Source organism: Myotis brandtii, unplaced genomic scaffold, assembly GCF_000412655.1.
Source record: "Myotis brandtii unplaced genomic scaffold, ASM41265v1 scaffold308, whole genome shotgun sequence".
In the NCBI taxonomy this organism is placed as follows: domain Eukaryota; kingdom Metazoa; phylum Chordata; class Mammalia; order Chiroptera; family Vespertilionidae; genus Myotis; species Myotis brandtii.
In genome coordinates, this window is record NW_005361786.1 from 1,307,833 (window position 1) to 1,324,919 (window position 17,087).

At 43.4% G+C, this 17,087-nt stretch overlaps 1 protein-coding gene across 3 annotated transcripts in view; it reads right to left on the bottom strand.

Annotated features, from left to right (window-relative positions):
* Positions 1-17,087, bottom strand: part of MCTP2 (multiple C2 domains, transmembrane 2) — a 150,616-nt gene that overhangs the window by 51,842 nt on the left and 81,687 nt on the right. For 2 of the 3 annotated variants that reach the window (XM_005869918.2, XM_014542631.1), the window contains 4 exons: positions 16,285-16,387; positions 7,927-8,028; positions 6,959-7,033; positions 4,036-4,155 (listed from right to left, as the gene is read on the bottom strand). In XM_005869918.2, the coding sequence (XP_005869980.1) occupies positions 4,036-4,155; positions 6,959-7,033; positions 7,927-8,028; positions 16,285-16,387 (400 nt within the window). Of the gene's footprint in view, positions 1-1,859; positions 2,382-4,035; positions 4,156-6,958; positions 7,034-7,926; positions 8,029-16,284; positions 16,388-17,087 lie in introns of those variants that run through there. The other variant, XM_014542632.1, reaches the window with a different exon arrangement.

Sequence of the window (17,087 nt, forward strand, 5' to 3'; positions counted from 1 at the left end):
ATCTATATCTATATCTATATATATATATATCTTCCCAGCCGGCGTGGCTCAGTGGTTGACCCTTGACCTATGAACCAGGAGGTCACTGTTCCATTCCTGGTCAGGGCACATGCCTGGGTTGTGGGCTGGATCCTTAGTGGGGGTGTGCGGGAGGCAGCCAATTGATGATTCTCTCTCATCATTGATGTTTCTATCTCTCCCCGCCTCTCCTTTCCTCTCTGAAATAAAATTAAAAAAAAAAATCTTCTCTTTCAGGAAAAGTGATTATTGTAACTTTTTTCAGCTTCAGGGAAATCCTGTGAGTCTTTGAGCTACAACTGCACAAACACCTACCAAACAGACAGTGAGGTCTGCTTTGCACATGTGATTGTGACTTCTGGTGGCCGGAGAAACAGCCGCTGAAATTTAATCAAAGGCAGGTACATCTAGTTGCGAATACACTGGTGATAGGACCTAAAGAAAAGGTACATTTTTTAGACAGAGCTAACCCACAAATATCTAAGGCTTAAAAAAAAAATTTGACCAGCACTATGTTAATAGTCCATTTGAAAACAGATTTTCAATGTAGTTGTCATTAATGTTCCTTGGGCCATGGAAGGGATCCTAGACAAGCGATCCTTAAGATTTCATATTAAAATTGTTCCTAAACTGTACTCATGAGATGTTCCACCGAGAAATGTTTTTGTTTCCCAAATGCCCTCTGCTTGTGTGTGTGTGCGTGTGCATGCGTGCGTGTGTGCTTGCGTGTGTGTGTGTGTGTGTGTGTTGTATGCATGTGTGCGTGTGTGCTTGCGTGTGTGTGTGTTGGAAGGGTTAGTTCTGTTATTGCTGCTCCTGCTTTTATTTTTATTTTTTTAAATATTTTTTTCATTGATTTCAGAGAGGAATGGCAAGAGAGATAGAAACATCAATGATGAGAGAGAATCACTGATCGACTGCCTCCTGCACGCCCCCTACTGGGGACCAAGCCCACAACCCGGGCATGTGCCCTGACCAGGAATTGAACCCTGGACAGGCCAATGCTCTATCCACCAAGCCGAATCAGCTAGGGCTAAGTTTAATATGAAATCATTTCTCAAAATTCTGGGATCTCTACACACGAAGATTTCTGTATATGCTAAATATGGGATATCACTAAGAAAGTCGAGAATTGTATTTTTAACTTTATTGGGGTGAGTGGGGGGGGGCGTGATTGATGCTTTAAATTAAGCATCATATTACAGGCCCTGTCAACTCTGAAGAATACGTTCTTCATTTATCTGCACTCAAAACATTCAGGGAAAAGTCACAGATGTGAGAAGCCCAGCTTTATGAAGATGCCCATTGATATATGGTCGATTTAGATTACTTCTTAACATCAAACGTCCAAGAAAAAATTTAATAAAACAAGGAATCTATCAATGCCCCGCAGACTTGCCTCCCTGGCTGCAATAGGTGTGGGCCTGCGGGACTGGCAGGACAGCCAACTACACAAACGCAGCCCTTTTCTGCAGCATGAGGGGGCCTTTGCTGTTTTAAATAATCTTCTGAGGATGCCATCTGTCAAATGAAGGCTGTATTGTCCTATGAAAAAATTAATGGATTTATGCCATAATGTCTCTTTGGGTTTTTTAACATATAATATTGGGGTGTGAGAAATATAAGTACCCAATAGAAAACCAAACGAAACCCAAAACACCCACAGATATAATTGATTCTATAATGCCAATATCACAATGCAACGTTACCTTTTGAGAACAAATTCAATTCATATATATATGTATATGTATGTGTGTGTGTGTGTGTGTGTATATATATATATATATTTTATACCAAACCAATAAAGCTCAGAAAAGGACATAAAAATGTCTAGAAAATGTAGAGGAAAGAGAAAGACTTAAAAAGCTAATGAGCAAGATTTTCCATCATCACTCTAACAAAAACCTTGAGCCAGCAGAAGCGTGGTTTGGAATGCTCTGGCCACTCGAAGAAAGCCCAAATTTAATTTCTTACAATAACAACGAAATCAACAGCATACAGCAACATCCACACTTGTAGTGTATTAAAGAGAATTAAAGCGAACTTTCTTCGCTTACTATTGGGAATACAACCCCAATGTCTATGGGGGTAGGACTGACCCCATGGTAGGGGAGGTTTATGCTTGGACCATCCAACAAGATAAAAGTTATTTCATGTCGGCCCATCCACTTCTGACCGGCCACCACGTGGACTAGGTCTTAACAGACTGCTTTTCTTCAATGCCTGCTTTCATCAAGATATGATATATTCATACACACATCCAAAGGAATCTAGAAGACGGATGGTTTGCTTTCATAAAGTCTTTAAAATTAACAGCCAGAATATACTAAACGTGATCCTGTAACATTCTTGCTTTGTGTCATCTGAAAACAGAGACATTAACATGATATTAACAGGCTCTTTCATGTTATCTGACAAAACAGAAGGGAGAACAAAATTCCTACACCTTTGCCCTTAGCGTGTGGGGCTAGTGGGACTCCCAGGACCTGGAGGAGAAGGAAAAGCCCCGTGGGTACTGCTTCACCCAAAGGGTCCTCTTCACACCTGTGCAGGGAACCCTTACACACCGCAGCCCAATCCTATATAATGAAAGCCTAATATGCAAATCAACCATTTTGCAGAACAACCAGTCGCTATGATGTGCACTGACCACCAGGGGGCAGGCGCTCAATGCAGGAGCTGCCCCCAGCCCACAGGCCCCAGGCCAGCCAAGGCGGGTGCCAGCGGGGGGGCCCCTCCAAATGCCCCACAAATCGATCCTGATCGCCAGCCAGGCCTGGGGACCCTACCTGTGCATGAATTTCATGCATCGGGCCTCTAGTTTCTAATATAGAAAGGCCTCCAGCCAGGCCAGTGTGGCTCAGTGGTTGAGCATCAACCTATGAACTAGGAGGTCACGGTTCCATTCCTGGTCAGGGCACATGCCTGGCTTGTGGGCTTGATCCCCAGTGTGGGGTGTGCAAGAGGCAGCCAGCCAATGATTCTCTGTCATCATTGATGTGTCTCTCTCTCCCGCTCTGCAATCAAAAAATATATATATGTAAAACTGAAAACTAAGCGTGTTTAAGTGAGCACTTTCCACCCCAGTACCTTCAGCACAACCCAGAGAGAGCTCGCCCTCTCTGCAATCAAAAAATATATATATTTAAAAGTGAAAACTAAGCGTGTTTAAGTGAGCGCTTTCCACCCCAGTACCTTCAGCACAACCCAGAGAGAGAGGTTATGCCTGCATCATTCCTACTTAATTCTGTACTTTTTTCAATGATGTCCAATGGAAACTACCCCCCCACCCCCATAGAGTGGGGCCTCCCACAGTCTCATGAATCCAGGGATCCTTGCAAAATCACAGTCTGGAGCCCAGCACGAAGAGCACCCCTTTATCTTCTCTCCTACAGGGCCCCGAGATTTGAGGGCGACATGGCAGCCTGCGTCTGCACAGGGAACGGCCCGGCAGAGGGAACAGACCATGCACCCCCCCCCCCCCCCCCCCGTATAATCTTTCCTCAGATCGGCCCGGCAGCCCATTAATCATTGCTGTCATTCTCCCGCATGACCCCGGGCAACAGACCTGTTTTGCTACACCTCCCGGTGCCAGAAACGAAGCTCAAGAAAGAGGAAACGCTCTGCTCCTGGCAGAGGCCGGCCGGGGTGCCCGCTGGAAGAAGCCACCAATGGTGTTGACTTTCCTTTTTTGCCCAGAACATTCCACACAAAGTCTGTAAGAGAACTCGGGTAGGAAGTGGAGGTAGACAGGCTGAAAAGGAACCCAACATGCGACCGAGGCACATGCCCTTGACCGGAATCGAACCTGGGACCCTTTGGTCTGCAGGCCGACGCTCTAGCCACTGAGCCACACCGGCCAGGGCCCATTGAGGTTTTTCAGTTTCCTTCCAGGTGTGAGCTGTTACGAGGTTCAGTGTTGCATTTGGCTTCGTGTCAGTTAACATAAAGCCCGTGTTCTGCACGTGAACTTGGGCCTGGGAAACCAACAACATGAGCCTGAAAGAGGCCGCTCACCACAAACGCGATGGTGCTCCTCAGCGTGGACTCCCACTGGAAGCAGCTTTTCAGGAACTGGAGTGTATTCCATATCGCCATGGTGATCCTTTTCACGCGGTCCACATCTCTGGATAAGATCTGGTCGGAAGACAGGGGAAACAGAGAAGGAGATTTGAATGCTCCACATATTCGGTGTGGATCAGGCAGCCTGGCCGTCTCCATTGTATTCTGTATTGCTGCCCATTGAAAAACAGGAGAAAAGTTCTCGAGCTTCTTCTAAAATTCTTTTTAAAGTCCGATCATCCAGACAGGAAAAGGGAATGCGATGCATTTGATGGCACCTTTGATAGAGGAGGAGCCGTTTGAAACGTGTTCATCACCAAACTGAGCTGGAAGAAAATGACAGAAGCCAGGCATCTGGGGGGTGTGAGTGTGTGTGTGTGTGTGTGTGTGTGTGTGTGTGTGTGTGTGTGTAAGAGAGAGAGAGAAAGAGAGAGAGAGAGAGAGAGAGAGAGAGACAGAAAGACAGAAAGTGGGAACAAGTGGCTACCTGTTTAGTTTAGAAGGAAATGGACAATTTATAGTAGAAATGTACAGGTATTTTAACTAATCGAGACCAGAAGAAAAAGTCTATAGGAGCCCCAGCTGGTTTGGCTCAGTGGATAGAGGGTCGGCCTGCGGACTTAAGGGCCCCAGGTTTGATTCCGGCCAAGGGCACATGCCGGGGTTGTGGGCTTGATCCCCCCCCAACAGGGGACGTGCAGGAGGCAGCTGATTTGTGATTCCCTCTCATCATTGATGTTTCTCTCTCTCTCTCTCCCTTCCTCTCTGAAATCAATTTTTAAAAAAAGTCTACAGGAAAGGCTAGCTCTGGCAAAGGAATGCAGTTTTCCCATCTCCCAGCTGTGTGACCTTGGGCTGGTTTCTTAACCTCTCTCTTAGGCCATGTACCAATCTTGACTGTGGAGAGAATGAATGCACTTGCGAGTGTTTGTCACATAGTTAAGTGCTTTTAAGCATTTGCATCAGAAGCACAAGTTCGATCTTATGAGAACGAGGGGACACCTAGTGGTGAGAGGCATCTGGGAAGGATCCTATCAGACCCCAGCACCCCAGGACCCCAGCCCCACCCCGCTGGCGCTCTCAGAGCCCGAAGCCACCCCACCACGCGGTGGTCCGTGTTTGGCAAAGGAAATGTCTTTTCTCCCAGTTGCAGGAGGATTCATTTCAGTTCGTTTGCCAAAGCAGCTACCCCACCTCAGGGTTTAACTTTCAAGTAAACAGAGCCCAACAGGCAATACTAATACTAATAAAAATAAAAAAATAAGAGGTCGCCTCCGATTACACCAAGTAAACACGACAGCCCCTGTTATTGCAGACGAAGCAAAACACTGGGACGTTCCCTCCCGAGGGTGGCGGGGGCCTGGCCCGAGCGCGCCCAGAAGTTCATGGGAAACAGAAGGATGATAAGACGCCCTTTCTACGTAACGGCTTTATGTCATCCGCAGCTGCTCACCCCACAGGACGCGGGGGAAGTAATAAATACTTTGAAAAGGGGACACTTTGTTCTTTGTTGCACAACGACAGGGGGACAATAGGGACAGAGCGAAACCCCGAAGGTTGTCTGCACAGGACAGGGAGGGGCCCGGAGATAAATGGCAGAGTCACGCCTGACAAAGAATGTGCCACTTCCCCTCCTGGGCTCCGGGCCTCACTTTTGGTTGAGGTGAGGACAGAAGAATTCAGGGCAACAGACAGAGAGAGAGACAGGCCATTCCGAACGAGGGGAAGTGGCAGCGCCCCCCGAATTCGGACAATACGAATGTGGTAGGAGAAGCTGTGGGAGTCCCAGGCTAGAGGTCTCTAAAGATCCACTGGGTTCATTTCTTTATGACTGTAAAGGCCAGAATATCTCCCTGAGACTGAAGGGCGGGGACAGACATGGCTATGGTTAGAGGAAGGTGGGCAGGGCACGCAGATCTGGGGAACGCGTACGGGGGCCTGAGGCTAGGAATTCTGTTCAGAGGATGATTCAGGAGGTTAACGGAGGGCTGACACCTTCTATCTCATCCAAGAGATATCGGCTGCGTCTTTCCCTGCTTATTAAACTGACTGAAGTCCTTGTTTTGGGAGAGAAGGGGGGAAAAGGAGAAAGGAGTGGAGAGGTGGGGACTGAGAATGATAGAAGAGAGAGAGATAGATATAGGGGTGTAGAGCTAGAGGTAGAGATAGAGATGGTGATAGAGGTAGAGACAGAGACAGAGATAGAGATAGAGATAGAGGTAGAGATAGAGGTAGAGATGGTGATAGAGGTAAAGATAGAGATGATAGAGATAGAGATAGAGGTAGAGATAGAGAGATAGAGACAGAGACAGAGATAGAGATAGAGACAGAGATAGAGGTAGAGATGGTGATAGAGGTAAAGATAGAGATGATAGAGATAGAGATAGAGGTAGAGATAGAGAGATAGAGACAGAGACAGAGATAGAGATAGAGACAGAGATAGAGGTAGAGATGGTGATAGAGGTAAAGATAGAGATGATAGAGATAGAGATAGAGGTAGAGATAGAGGTAGAGATGGTGATAGAGGTAAAGATAGAGATGATAGAGATAGAGATAGAGGTAGAGATAGAGGTAGAGATGGTGATAGAGGTAAAGATAGAGATGATAGAGATAGAGATAGAGGTAGAGATAGAGGTAGAGATGGTGATAGAGGTAAAGATAGAGATGATAGAGATAGAGATAGAGGTAGAGATAGAGGTAGAGATGGTGATAGAGGTAAAGATAGAGATGAGAAGGAGGAGGAGGAGGAGGAGGAGGAGGAGGAAGAGGAGGAGGGAGAGGGGAAGGGAAAGGGGAAGGGGAGATGCCAGCATATGACAGCCAGCACTCCAGGTCCCGCATGCTGAGTGCACCCACAGCCAGCTCACCAGAGACCTACCTTTTTGGACAGCTTGCGGCTGTCTTCCACAAAGCGCTTTTCCCTGGGCGTAAAGGTCCTGATACTGGCTTTGACCTAGAAAGACATCCTTGTTAAAAAAGGAGGCATTTCTGTAGATTTCATTCCTCCCCTCCTCTTCTTCATGAACCAGAAGGACCGGGAAACCAATCTCTTTTACCCCTAAGGCCCTGGCAGGGAGTGGAGAATGGTGGTCCCCCTGCGCTCTGCATGTGTGTGCGTGTGCGTGTGCTTGTGGGAGGGTCTCATTGCATGAACTTCACTTGGGTAGGGGAGACCAGATCTGGTCTTGGAAGGCGACAAGATGTCTGCAAACCAACGGAGGTATTTTAAACCACTGCAGAGATCAGCTTCATGAAGTTCGCAGGCTAAAGTCTCTGAAAAGGAAAACTTCACAGTTTTGAGCTATATTTTCACCAGTCATACCTGGCATGCGAAAACGAGCTTCTGGGTTATAAACCTATTTTGTACAGAAAAATCTCATTTCCTCTCCATGATCTGGAAAAATAGGATTAATACCAGTTGAGAACTGGAGTGTCCAGCATAGATTTGATGGCTGGAGAAGGGTTTTTTGTTGTTTGTTTTAAATATATTTTTGTTGATTTCAAAGAGGAAGGGAGAGGGGGAGAGAGAGAGAAACATCAATGATGAGAGAGAATCATGGATCGGCTGCCTCCTGCACGCCCCACATGGGGCTCAATCCCGGTACGCAGGCATGTGCCCTGACTGGGAATCAAACTGTGACCTCCTGGTTCATTGGTGGACGATCAACCACTGAGCCACACTGGCCGGGCAATGGTTGGGTTTTAAAACACCGTTCTCTTTCTTTCTCTCTTTCCCTCTCTCCTTCACTCTCCCTCTGTGCAAACCTTCTAAAACATTTTACACGGATTTGAGTCTCTCTAGGCTGGCCACCTTCCCCATTAGGTATATGGCCCAGTTAGACTTACCGGATTATAGATGAGGTCCATCTCCAAGTAAATGACTCCTTTAAAAGCTTGTTCTAAATCTTTATTCTTCAATACGTAGCAATTCGTTTGTCCATCTCGAATCTGTCATAAGCGATAGATAAAATACAAACGTTTGCTGGGGTTTAAACTACACAAACTCACAGAGTTGAGGATGCAAGACGCACACACAGATGAAACACCTGTTAGGCAAATATTAACATCACCTTAAATCAACTTTTCATCGTAGAGTGCTCTTACAGCCGATAAAAAGCTAAAGCAACAATTACCAGATTGATACTGATGATCTAAATGGAAAATTAGTGGCCTAGATTATGACGGCATCTCCATGGGCTTTCCTTCAAAAATCTCAGAGGTTATACATTTCTATTTATCAAAACAAGATAAATATTCTACAAAATCCCTGGCCAGTATTCCTCAAGACGGCCAAGGTCATGGGAAAAACGGAAACTCTTGGGAACTGTCACAAATCGGAAGACTTTGGAGATAAGACGACTAAATGCCAAGTGTGGCAGGTCCCCTGAGCTGGACGCTGGAAGAGAACAAGGACATCATTGGAAAAGCTGGTGGCATTCAAACAAAGGCCACAGGTTAGTTAACAGAAATGGACACTGTCAGGTGCTGTGGAATTTTAGTTTTTGTTGTTCTTCTCTTTCTTGTTGTTGTTCTTCTCTTCCTCGTTGTTTAGTTTTGACCAGTGTATCATGGGCATAAAAGTTGTCAACATTAGGGGCAATGAGGAGAGAGAATCATGAATCGGCTGCCTCCTGCACGCCCCCTATTGGGGATGGAGCCCGCAACCCGGGCCTGTGCCCTGACCGGGAATGGAACTGTGACCTCCTGGTTCATAGGTCGATGCTCAACCACTGAGCCACGCCGGCCGGGCCAAGCCATATTTTAAATGACTATTGCTGTCACTCCAAGTGCTCAGCACAAGGTTTCTTATAAACAGCGGTGGAAATGAGTCGAGTAAGTCACGGCGGGAAACAGAGCCATTCCACTTTACAAGGGAGAGGTCACCTTCCTTCCCGAAGTCACCCCACCTCTCCAGATTGAATAGGTCCTCAACAGAGAGATGGCTTTCCTGGCCAGCGGCGAAGAGGAAGGGGGTGCCCCATAAAGACCTGGTTTCCTTCCGAAACGGGTTCCAAACAGGATCCGGAGCTTCCTCTTGTGTCCACGGTCTCACTTAATAAATTGTGGGTGTGAAAGTTGAAAGAAATAAATACAAAAGCGGCGTGACCGTTTGCCAAGCTGACTAGCATCCAAGTGAGCTTTGCCTCGACCCACAGGCATTGTACACTGTTATCTTAAAATTTCCATGATTTCTTAAGGGTCAGGGGAGGTCAAACAGAAGAACAAGAGGTATCAGTATAAAAAGAAATATTTTATAGTGAAAGAAGTTTTTTTGTGTTGTGTTTTTTTTTTTTTTGGTGTGTGTGCATGTTTTTTAATTTGGTAAATGATCGTTTCCTCTTTCTCAATGTCCTAACATTGTGTCAGCAAAACACAGAACCCACCTAGGGACATTAAAGTAATCAGACTGTCCATTTCCTTGTAACGCGGGGCATTTTTATTTAACACACAGCAATTTTGCAGTAATAAAAAGGCCTCAGATATAATTAAGGCTATTCCTGTTTGGCACTTGAATATCATATTACCTTAAAATATATAAATGACAAGTTGAAACATTTTTTTTAAAGTTTCAAAAATAACAGAGAAAAAAAATGAAAGTTTCTCTGAACTTCCAGAGTTCTTCCCCCTAGATGGAAACTAGATAGAAATTTGGCACAGATCCTTCCTAAGTTTTTATTGAGACTTTACATTCATAAACTATATGGACTTTGCAACTTCATTTTAGCATCTGTCAATATGATTCAGATTTAAAAGTTTATAGTAGTCTATGGATCTGCCTCATTTCTTTAAATTGCTATGTAATATTCAAAATATAAATAATCCACACACTTTCTGAATTTTCCTGTTGATTCCACTCTTTCTGGCTGGCTGCTAGACAGAAAATCTTTGGGGAAAAGGTTGCGTATAAGGGGAAGAGGAAATATGTGGAATAGGCTGGGTTTAGGAATAGATCCATGTGTTTCAATATTTAGTATTATAATTAAACACTGAAAATAATAACCTATTATTACAATGGGGAATGTTTCCCATATATTTTTTATGCATACATGATTTTCTGTATTTTGATCAAACATTTTCTAGGATAGAGTCCAAGAAATGGAATCTAGATAGTTCATGAATATGATCTCTTTTTTTTAAATTTTATTTTATTGTCTAAAGTATTACAAATAGTAGTACATATGTCTCCTTTTTTTCCCCCATTGGCCTTCCCCTGGCCTCCCCTACCCCCCGGCACATGCTCCCAGTGTCTTACATTATTTTTTAAATTCAAAAGATAAGAGAGTGAAAATATATACCTTAACATAAGACTGAAAACTAGGTGTCATTCACAAGCCATTTCTGTGTACTTGTCACTGTTTTCCCTGATTATTTCACACCCACCTCTGAGATATATAAACTTTTTAAATTCACATTTTACCGATTAGGTAACTGAAGAACAGAGGAGTTATGCATTCCCCAAAATAAATCCCTAGAGGTGGAATTGCTGACTCACAGGATATATCTATTTTGATGGCTTTTTCCCTCCTACAGCGCTGTATCAATTTATACTCCTAGCCTCTGTGAACCAAACCAGCCATTTCCTTACAACACTGGGCATCTTTATTTCATATACAGCAATTTCACAGGAATAAAAAGGCCTCAGGTTGTTTTAATATCTACTCTTTTTATAACTAATGAGATTGAACATTTTCTCTCCTAAGTTTATTAACAGTGGGCCGTGGTAGGACTGGGAGACCAGACAGACTTAGATTCAATTCCCACGTCTGGCATTTAGCATCTGTGTGGCCAGGGGTAATTATATCTCTTCAAGTCTCAGATGCTGCTCTACAACAGATACCCAGAATACAAATGCTCCAAGATACGTGTATGTTACATTTTAATCCATTTTATCAAGGTGCCTTCTACAAGGCTTGTACCAAGTCATGCTCTCTCTAATAGTGTTTGAGAGTCCTTTTTCTTTTTAAAATATATTTGTATTGATTTCAAAAAGGAAGGGAGAGGGAGAAAGAGAGATGGAAACATCAATGATGAGAGAGAATCATGGATCGGCTGCCTCCTGCATGCCCCTCACTGAGGATCGAGCCCGAAACCTGGGCACGTGCCCTGACTGGGAATGAACCATGACCTCCTGGTTCATAGGTCGACGCTCAACCACTGAGCCACACCTGTTGGGCGAGAGTCTTTCCCTACACTTAGTGATCACTCCTAGGGAAAAATCTTTACTATAGGTGTCAATCTGACTGCTTAAACTAATTTAATGATTTGATGTAAAGGTGATGAAGGTGATAGCTTACACTGTAAGTGCTTATGAGATGCTATACTGCAATCACTTTACATTGGCCTGGTAGGCGCTGTGGCGATCCAGGGGGGCGGTGATGGCCACAGGTGCATTTGGGGGCGATGAGTAACTGCTATTAAAATTTAAAAAAATTAATTTCCAGGGGCTGAGTAATATTTTTTCTGGAAAGGGGGAGTGATAGCTTACGCTGTAAGTGCTTATGGGATGCTATACTGCAATCACTTTACATTGGCCAAACTATGTAAATCCTCACCCCAAACCTCCAATGTAGGTATCCCGATAATTATCTTCATCTCATCAAGGAGGAAATAGAACCAGAGAGGTTTAGCAACCTCAAAAATCACACAGCCTGATAAGGAAAAAGACGGGATGCCAAACCAAGTGGCCTGCTTCACCGTCTATTCTCCAAATAATCATAATCTCGTGTGAATAAAGCACAAGCCATTCATATGATTATTAGTTTAACTGTTCTGATCCCTACCTCTTCAAATTAACGTTTCTGCTGGGCAGACATGTCTTTTCTTTATTGATGAAAAAGACACACCTTTTCTATGTTGGTGATATTATTCTTTTTTTTTTTTAAGTTTCCACTCATACTCCTCAATAAAATGTAGGTGTGTTATTCATAGTGATCCCTATATTTCTTGTTCTTTCATAATTCCTAATGTGTTTTTCTCTTTTTTTCATAGCCTTGTAAATGGCGTGCCTGTTGAATTACATTTTACAGAAGTAATTCCTTGGATTTGTCAAATACACCATGTACATACTTTCCATGTTGCTCACTTTTTAATGTTCATTAATTCCTTTCTAATGTCCTTAGTTTTATTTCCTTTTGTTGAGATGCTTAAATGATTTTCAACCTTTGTTGTTTAATTATGAAAACATTCACGTTAAGAATTTCCTCTGAATAATACTTTTGGCCCTTCTCCACGTTTTTTTTTTTTTCATTGTTATCTTTTTATTTGTTCGAGGAGAAAACATTCATTTCCAAGTGGGACATAATGTAATCGGGTTATTTTTTAAATTGCTTGGAATGAAATCTGAAATTAGAAGGACCGTACTTTCATTCATTATTGAAGTGAAATATAACACGGATACCTAAACATACATATTCCTTGGAAAGTTTGGTGTATTATCACAAAGGGAACATACCTAGATAGCCTTTAGGAATCCTCATGGAATCACTAAGTCCTCTTTCCTTTCCCAAGGTAATTCTCCACCGTTTTTAAATGTGCTATTGCACTGCTTCTTTCTAGAGCTGCAGTTTTGGTATCTACATTAGCTACTTGGGATTTTTTCCCCTCCACTAAGTGTTTTGATACTTGTTTCACTTTTGTTATTAACTTCTATTTTCCTAGCACTGTGATCACAGTAAAGTCTCTTTTTATTGAGGCATTTGGGACCTGCAACATGATCAATACATGAACATGTTCAATGGGAAGTTGATCAGAATATTTTACATATTTACGTGTGTGTATGCACACACATGCATGAATTAAGCTCACTGCTTAGTCTCTAAAGTTGGAGAGCAACCACTTCGGTACGCCTAAAATGCATCTGAGAACTTGCTAGAAAAGGAGACTGCAGCCCGGCCGACATGGCTCAGTGGTAGAGCATCAACCTATGAACCAGGAGGTCACAGTTTGATTCCCAAACAGGGCACATACTGGGGTTGTGGGCTTGATCCCCAGTGTGGGGTATGCAGGAGGCAGCCGATCAATGATTCTCTCTTATCATGGATGTTTCTATCTCTCTCTCCCTCTCACTTCCTCTCTGAAATAAAAAAATATATATATTTATTTATTTTAAAGGAGACTACAGGGTCTCATCCCCAGAAATTCAGTAGCTGTGAGATGGTGTGGGGGGCCTTTCACTATTAACACACACTGTGCAACTTGGACTTTCAAACATTTGGGCTTTCAAGAAATATCTCAGCCTTATTTATTTTTTCCTTCTGATATTTTTAAAGCTGAATAGATCACATGTGTGATCATTTTGTGATTCTAATTTTGTAATATTTCCTGTATTTCTAATACCACACACACACACACACACACACACACACACACACACACATTTCTATTCGAAATCATTCACATAGACCAGTGGTTCTCAACCTTCCTAATGCCGCGACCCTTTAATACAGTTTCTCATGTTGTGGTGCCCCCCAACCATAAAATTATTTTCATTGCTACTTCATAACTATAATTTTGCTACTGTTATGAATCGTCATGTAAATATCTGATATGCAGGATGTATTTTCATGGTTACAAAAAATACATAATTAAAGCATAGTGATTAATCACAAAAACGATATGTAATTATATATATATGTTTTCCGATGGTCTTAGGCGACCCCTGTGAAAGGGTCATTAGACCCCCCCCAAGGGGTCGCGACCCACAGGTTGAGAACCGCTGACATAGCCGTTCAAGTGTGTTATAACCTTATTGATACTGACATTGGCTCTTTGAACCCATAAAACAGCCTCCTCTGTATGTCTGACTTGTATTTACAGTTACGTCATCGCTTTTGTTCACCCATTTCTGTGTTACCATGTGGAGGTGTTCCAAAGATGTAGCAGTTAGGTTTCCTCTTTGAATCACCGTAAGAGGTTTTTCCATCTAATAGAAAAGTTCAACCCATTCAACATTTACCATCATGCCTGCTATGTTGAGATTTATACACGCCATCTTCTTGTTATAGGACATTAAAGAAATCCTACTGATTATTCATCTTCCTCCCTTAGCTGTCTATCCTATCCACATATCATCCACCCTATAAACTACACACACCATATATATTACATATGTTTCGTGGTAACTCCAGCATGTCAAAGCTACGCTCATAGTTTGCAGGGCCAAGAGAGAAATTTGCCTTACTGTGTATCTTCCTTTATGTATTTCAATGGACATATTGAATCAAAATTAGGCAAGGAGGAGAGCTGAACATTTGCGTTCAAAAATCACCATGTGAGCCCTGCCTTGGGACTACTTTTAATATTTTTTAAATTTAGTTTCCCATATATGAGTATTAACACAAAGTAAAAGATCAATGTTATTTATTTTAATGGCCAAGATTTCAGCATTAACCACAAAACAAAATGATGGTGTTAATGTGTCCATTCTAATGTGCAAATCTCATCACAGGTGCACCATGGGCAAATACTCGATTGGAAATGCAAATGGGGACTTGCGTGGACATTTACTATTCGGGAGGAGCAATTACAGAAAATTTGTCCCATAAAACTAATTAAGTGAAGCTGTTGCTGGTGCAGCTTGCGACTGCGCACATGGATTCACAGAGAAAGCTAAAGGCTGCGTGAGGCGTGCGTCTGATTACAGATTCACATGTTGGCATGGATTGCACTGAGAATTAGAATTTGTTTCGAAATGTAGGACCTCATCATGCCGCAGACATTCGGAAATAATAATAAAGAGATGCTCTTCTTATTTTACAGAAATCTGATTCTCAAAGCCTTCCTAGGTTGGCCCATTAGATAATTTAGAGGGTAAACATATCCTATATAATAAAGAGCTAATATGCTAATTAGACCGAACAGCCTAACGACCTTCCAGACGTCCTTTTGGACGACCTTCAGGATGAAGCCGGGGCTGCAAAGGCTGGACGAGGCTGCGAGGGGCTGTGAGGGTCGGCCAGGGCTGCAAAGGCCAAACCCATTGCATGAAATTCGTGCATCGGGCCTCTAGTGTTTAAATAAAAAAGAATGACCTAGATCGATGAGAAAAATCCAGCCAGATTTTCAGGACAGAATTAGGACCGCTTAGTTGAGGATAGACATGTTAAATAAATCTACTGAATGAGATAATTATTAGGAGATGGTGTCTAGCCTGGAAATGTTTTAAAACTCTCCAATGGGTGTACTATTTTCCAACGCATATTTACTATGTTATCGAGCAGAAGATTTAAGGAATAAAATGTTTCCTGTTAGAGATACTTAGCGTTTTGGCATATTTTTAATTAGAATTATATCTAGACCAGTGGTTGGCAAACTGCGGCTCGTGAGCCACATGCGGCTCTTTGGCCCCTTGAGTGTGGCCACAAAGTTTCAATCGCACTGTACGTGCGTGCCCGCACGTGGTATCTTGTGGAAGAGCCACACTCAAGGGGCTGCAGTTTGCCGACCACTGGGCTAGATGTTAGGTAGAGAATCAGTTCAGTTGTAGAGCGTGTGCTGCAGGAAGAGCCCCCATAGACCCTCTGAGGAGCTGATCACTTTCCCAATTTATTGATCAAGGAATCGGAAATCAATCTGAATAGAAACAGCCACACCTTGCCTGACCCGCGTGGCTCCGTGGTTGAACACAGACCTATGAACCAGGAGGTCATGGTTTCAATTCCTGGTCCGGGCACATAACCGGGTTGTGGGCTCGGTCCCCAGTAGGGGGCGTGCAGGAGGCAGCCGATCAATGATTCTCTCTCGTTATTGATGTTTCTATCTCTCTCTCCCCCATTCCCTTCCTCTCTGAAATCAGTAAAACCATATTTAAGAAAAAAGAAAGAAAAAAAAAGGCTGGTCAAAACGGTTTGGTTGGTTCAATCATATTGGACTGACACAGCGAGAAAATTATGTCACTTTATATTTGAAACTACTGGAATAAAACAGTTGTTTCCGGCTAGAGTTTAAAGTGTTCTCCTGGCCCAGGTTGAAAAGATGAAGGAGCTTAGATGATAGAAAGTTGTCAACCTCACAATGACTCACAAACTGTGTATTAACAAAGGCAACTTACGGACAGGGCCGGATCCGGCCCGTGGGCCGTAGTTTGCCCACGGCTGGTTTAAAGTGTTCTCCTGGCCCAGGTTGAAAAGATGAAGCAGCTTAGACCATAGAAAGTTGTCAACCGCACAATGACTCACAAACTGTGTATTAACAAAGGCAACTTACGGACAGCAAGGGAATGGAGACTTTCCCAAGGAAATCCGGGGGTTTGTCGCCGTCCTCATCAAACACTGTCACTTCCAAGGCATCGTGGACATCTTTAACACGGCTGCAACGAGAAACACACCGCGGATCACATACAAACACACACACACACACACACACACACACACACGTGGAGTCGGTTCCGTGAAGATCTGAAAACACGGTTTCACTAATTAAGTCTGCATGTCCTCAGAGTATAAAACTACCATTTAATTAAACTCCAAAAATTAAATCAAACTGACGATATTCCCAAGCCTTCCATCAGAGCAGATTCAGTCATCCATACGAGAAAAAGCCAACTTTCTTACTAGGTGACATTTTCCGTGTCTGCGTGCACGCAGGGTGGGGCTGTTAAAGAAACAGGATGAAGAGGGAATGGGAGACAGAAGAAGGAGGAGGGTAGAAGGATGGTGATTTCGAAGTAGCTTCCTAGTAAGAAAAGCAAAACTAAGATTCTTTTTAAATGAATGAAGAATTCACTTAAAAATCAGTGGCTAAAATCACTGTTTGCTGCCCTCGCTGGTTTGGCTCAGTGGACAGAGCATTGGCCTCTGGGACCCGGGTTCGATTCCGGTCAAGGACACATGCCCGGGTTTCAGGCTCGATCCCTCATCGGGCAGGAAGAGGCCGATCCATGATTCTCTCTCATCGTTGATGTTTCTGTCTCTCTCTCCCTCTCCCTTCCTCTCTGAAATCAATAATTTTTTTTAAAGATGCCCCCGGGCCGTAACCGGTTTGGCTCAGTGGATAGAGCGTCGGCCTGC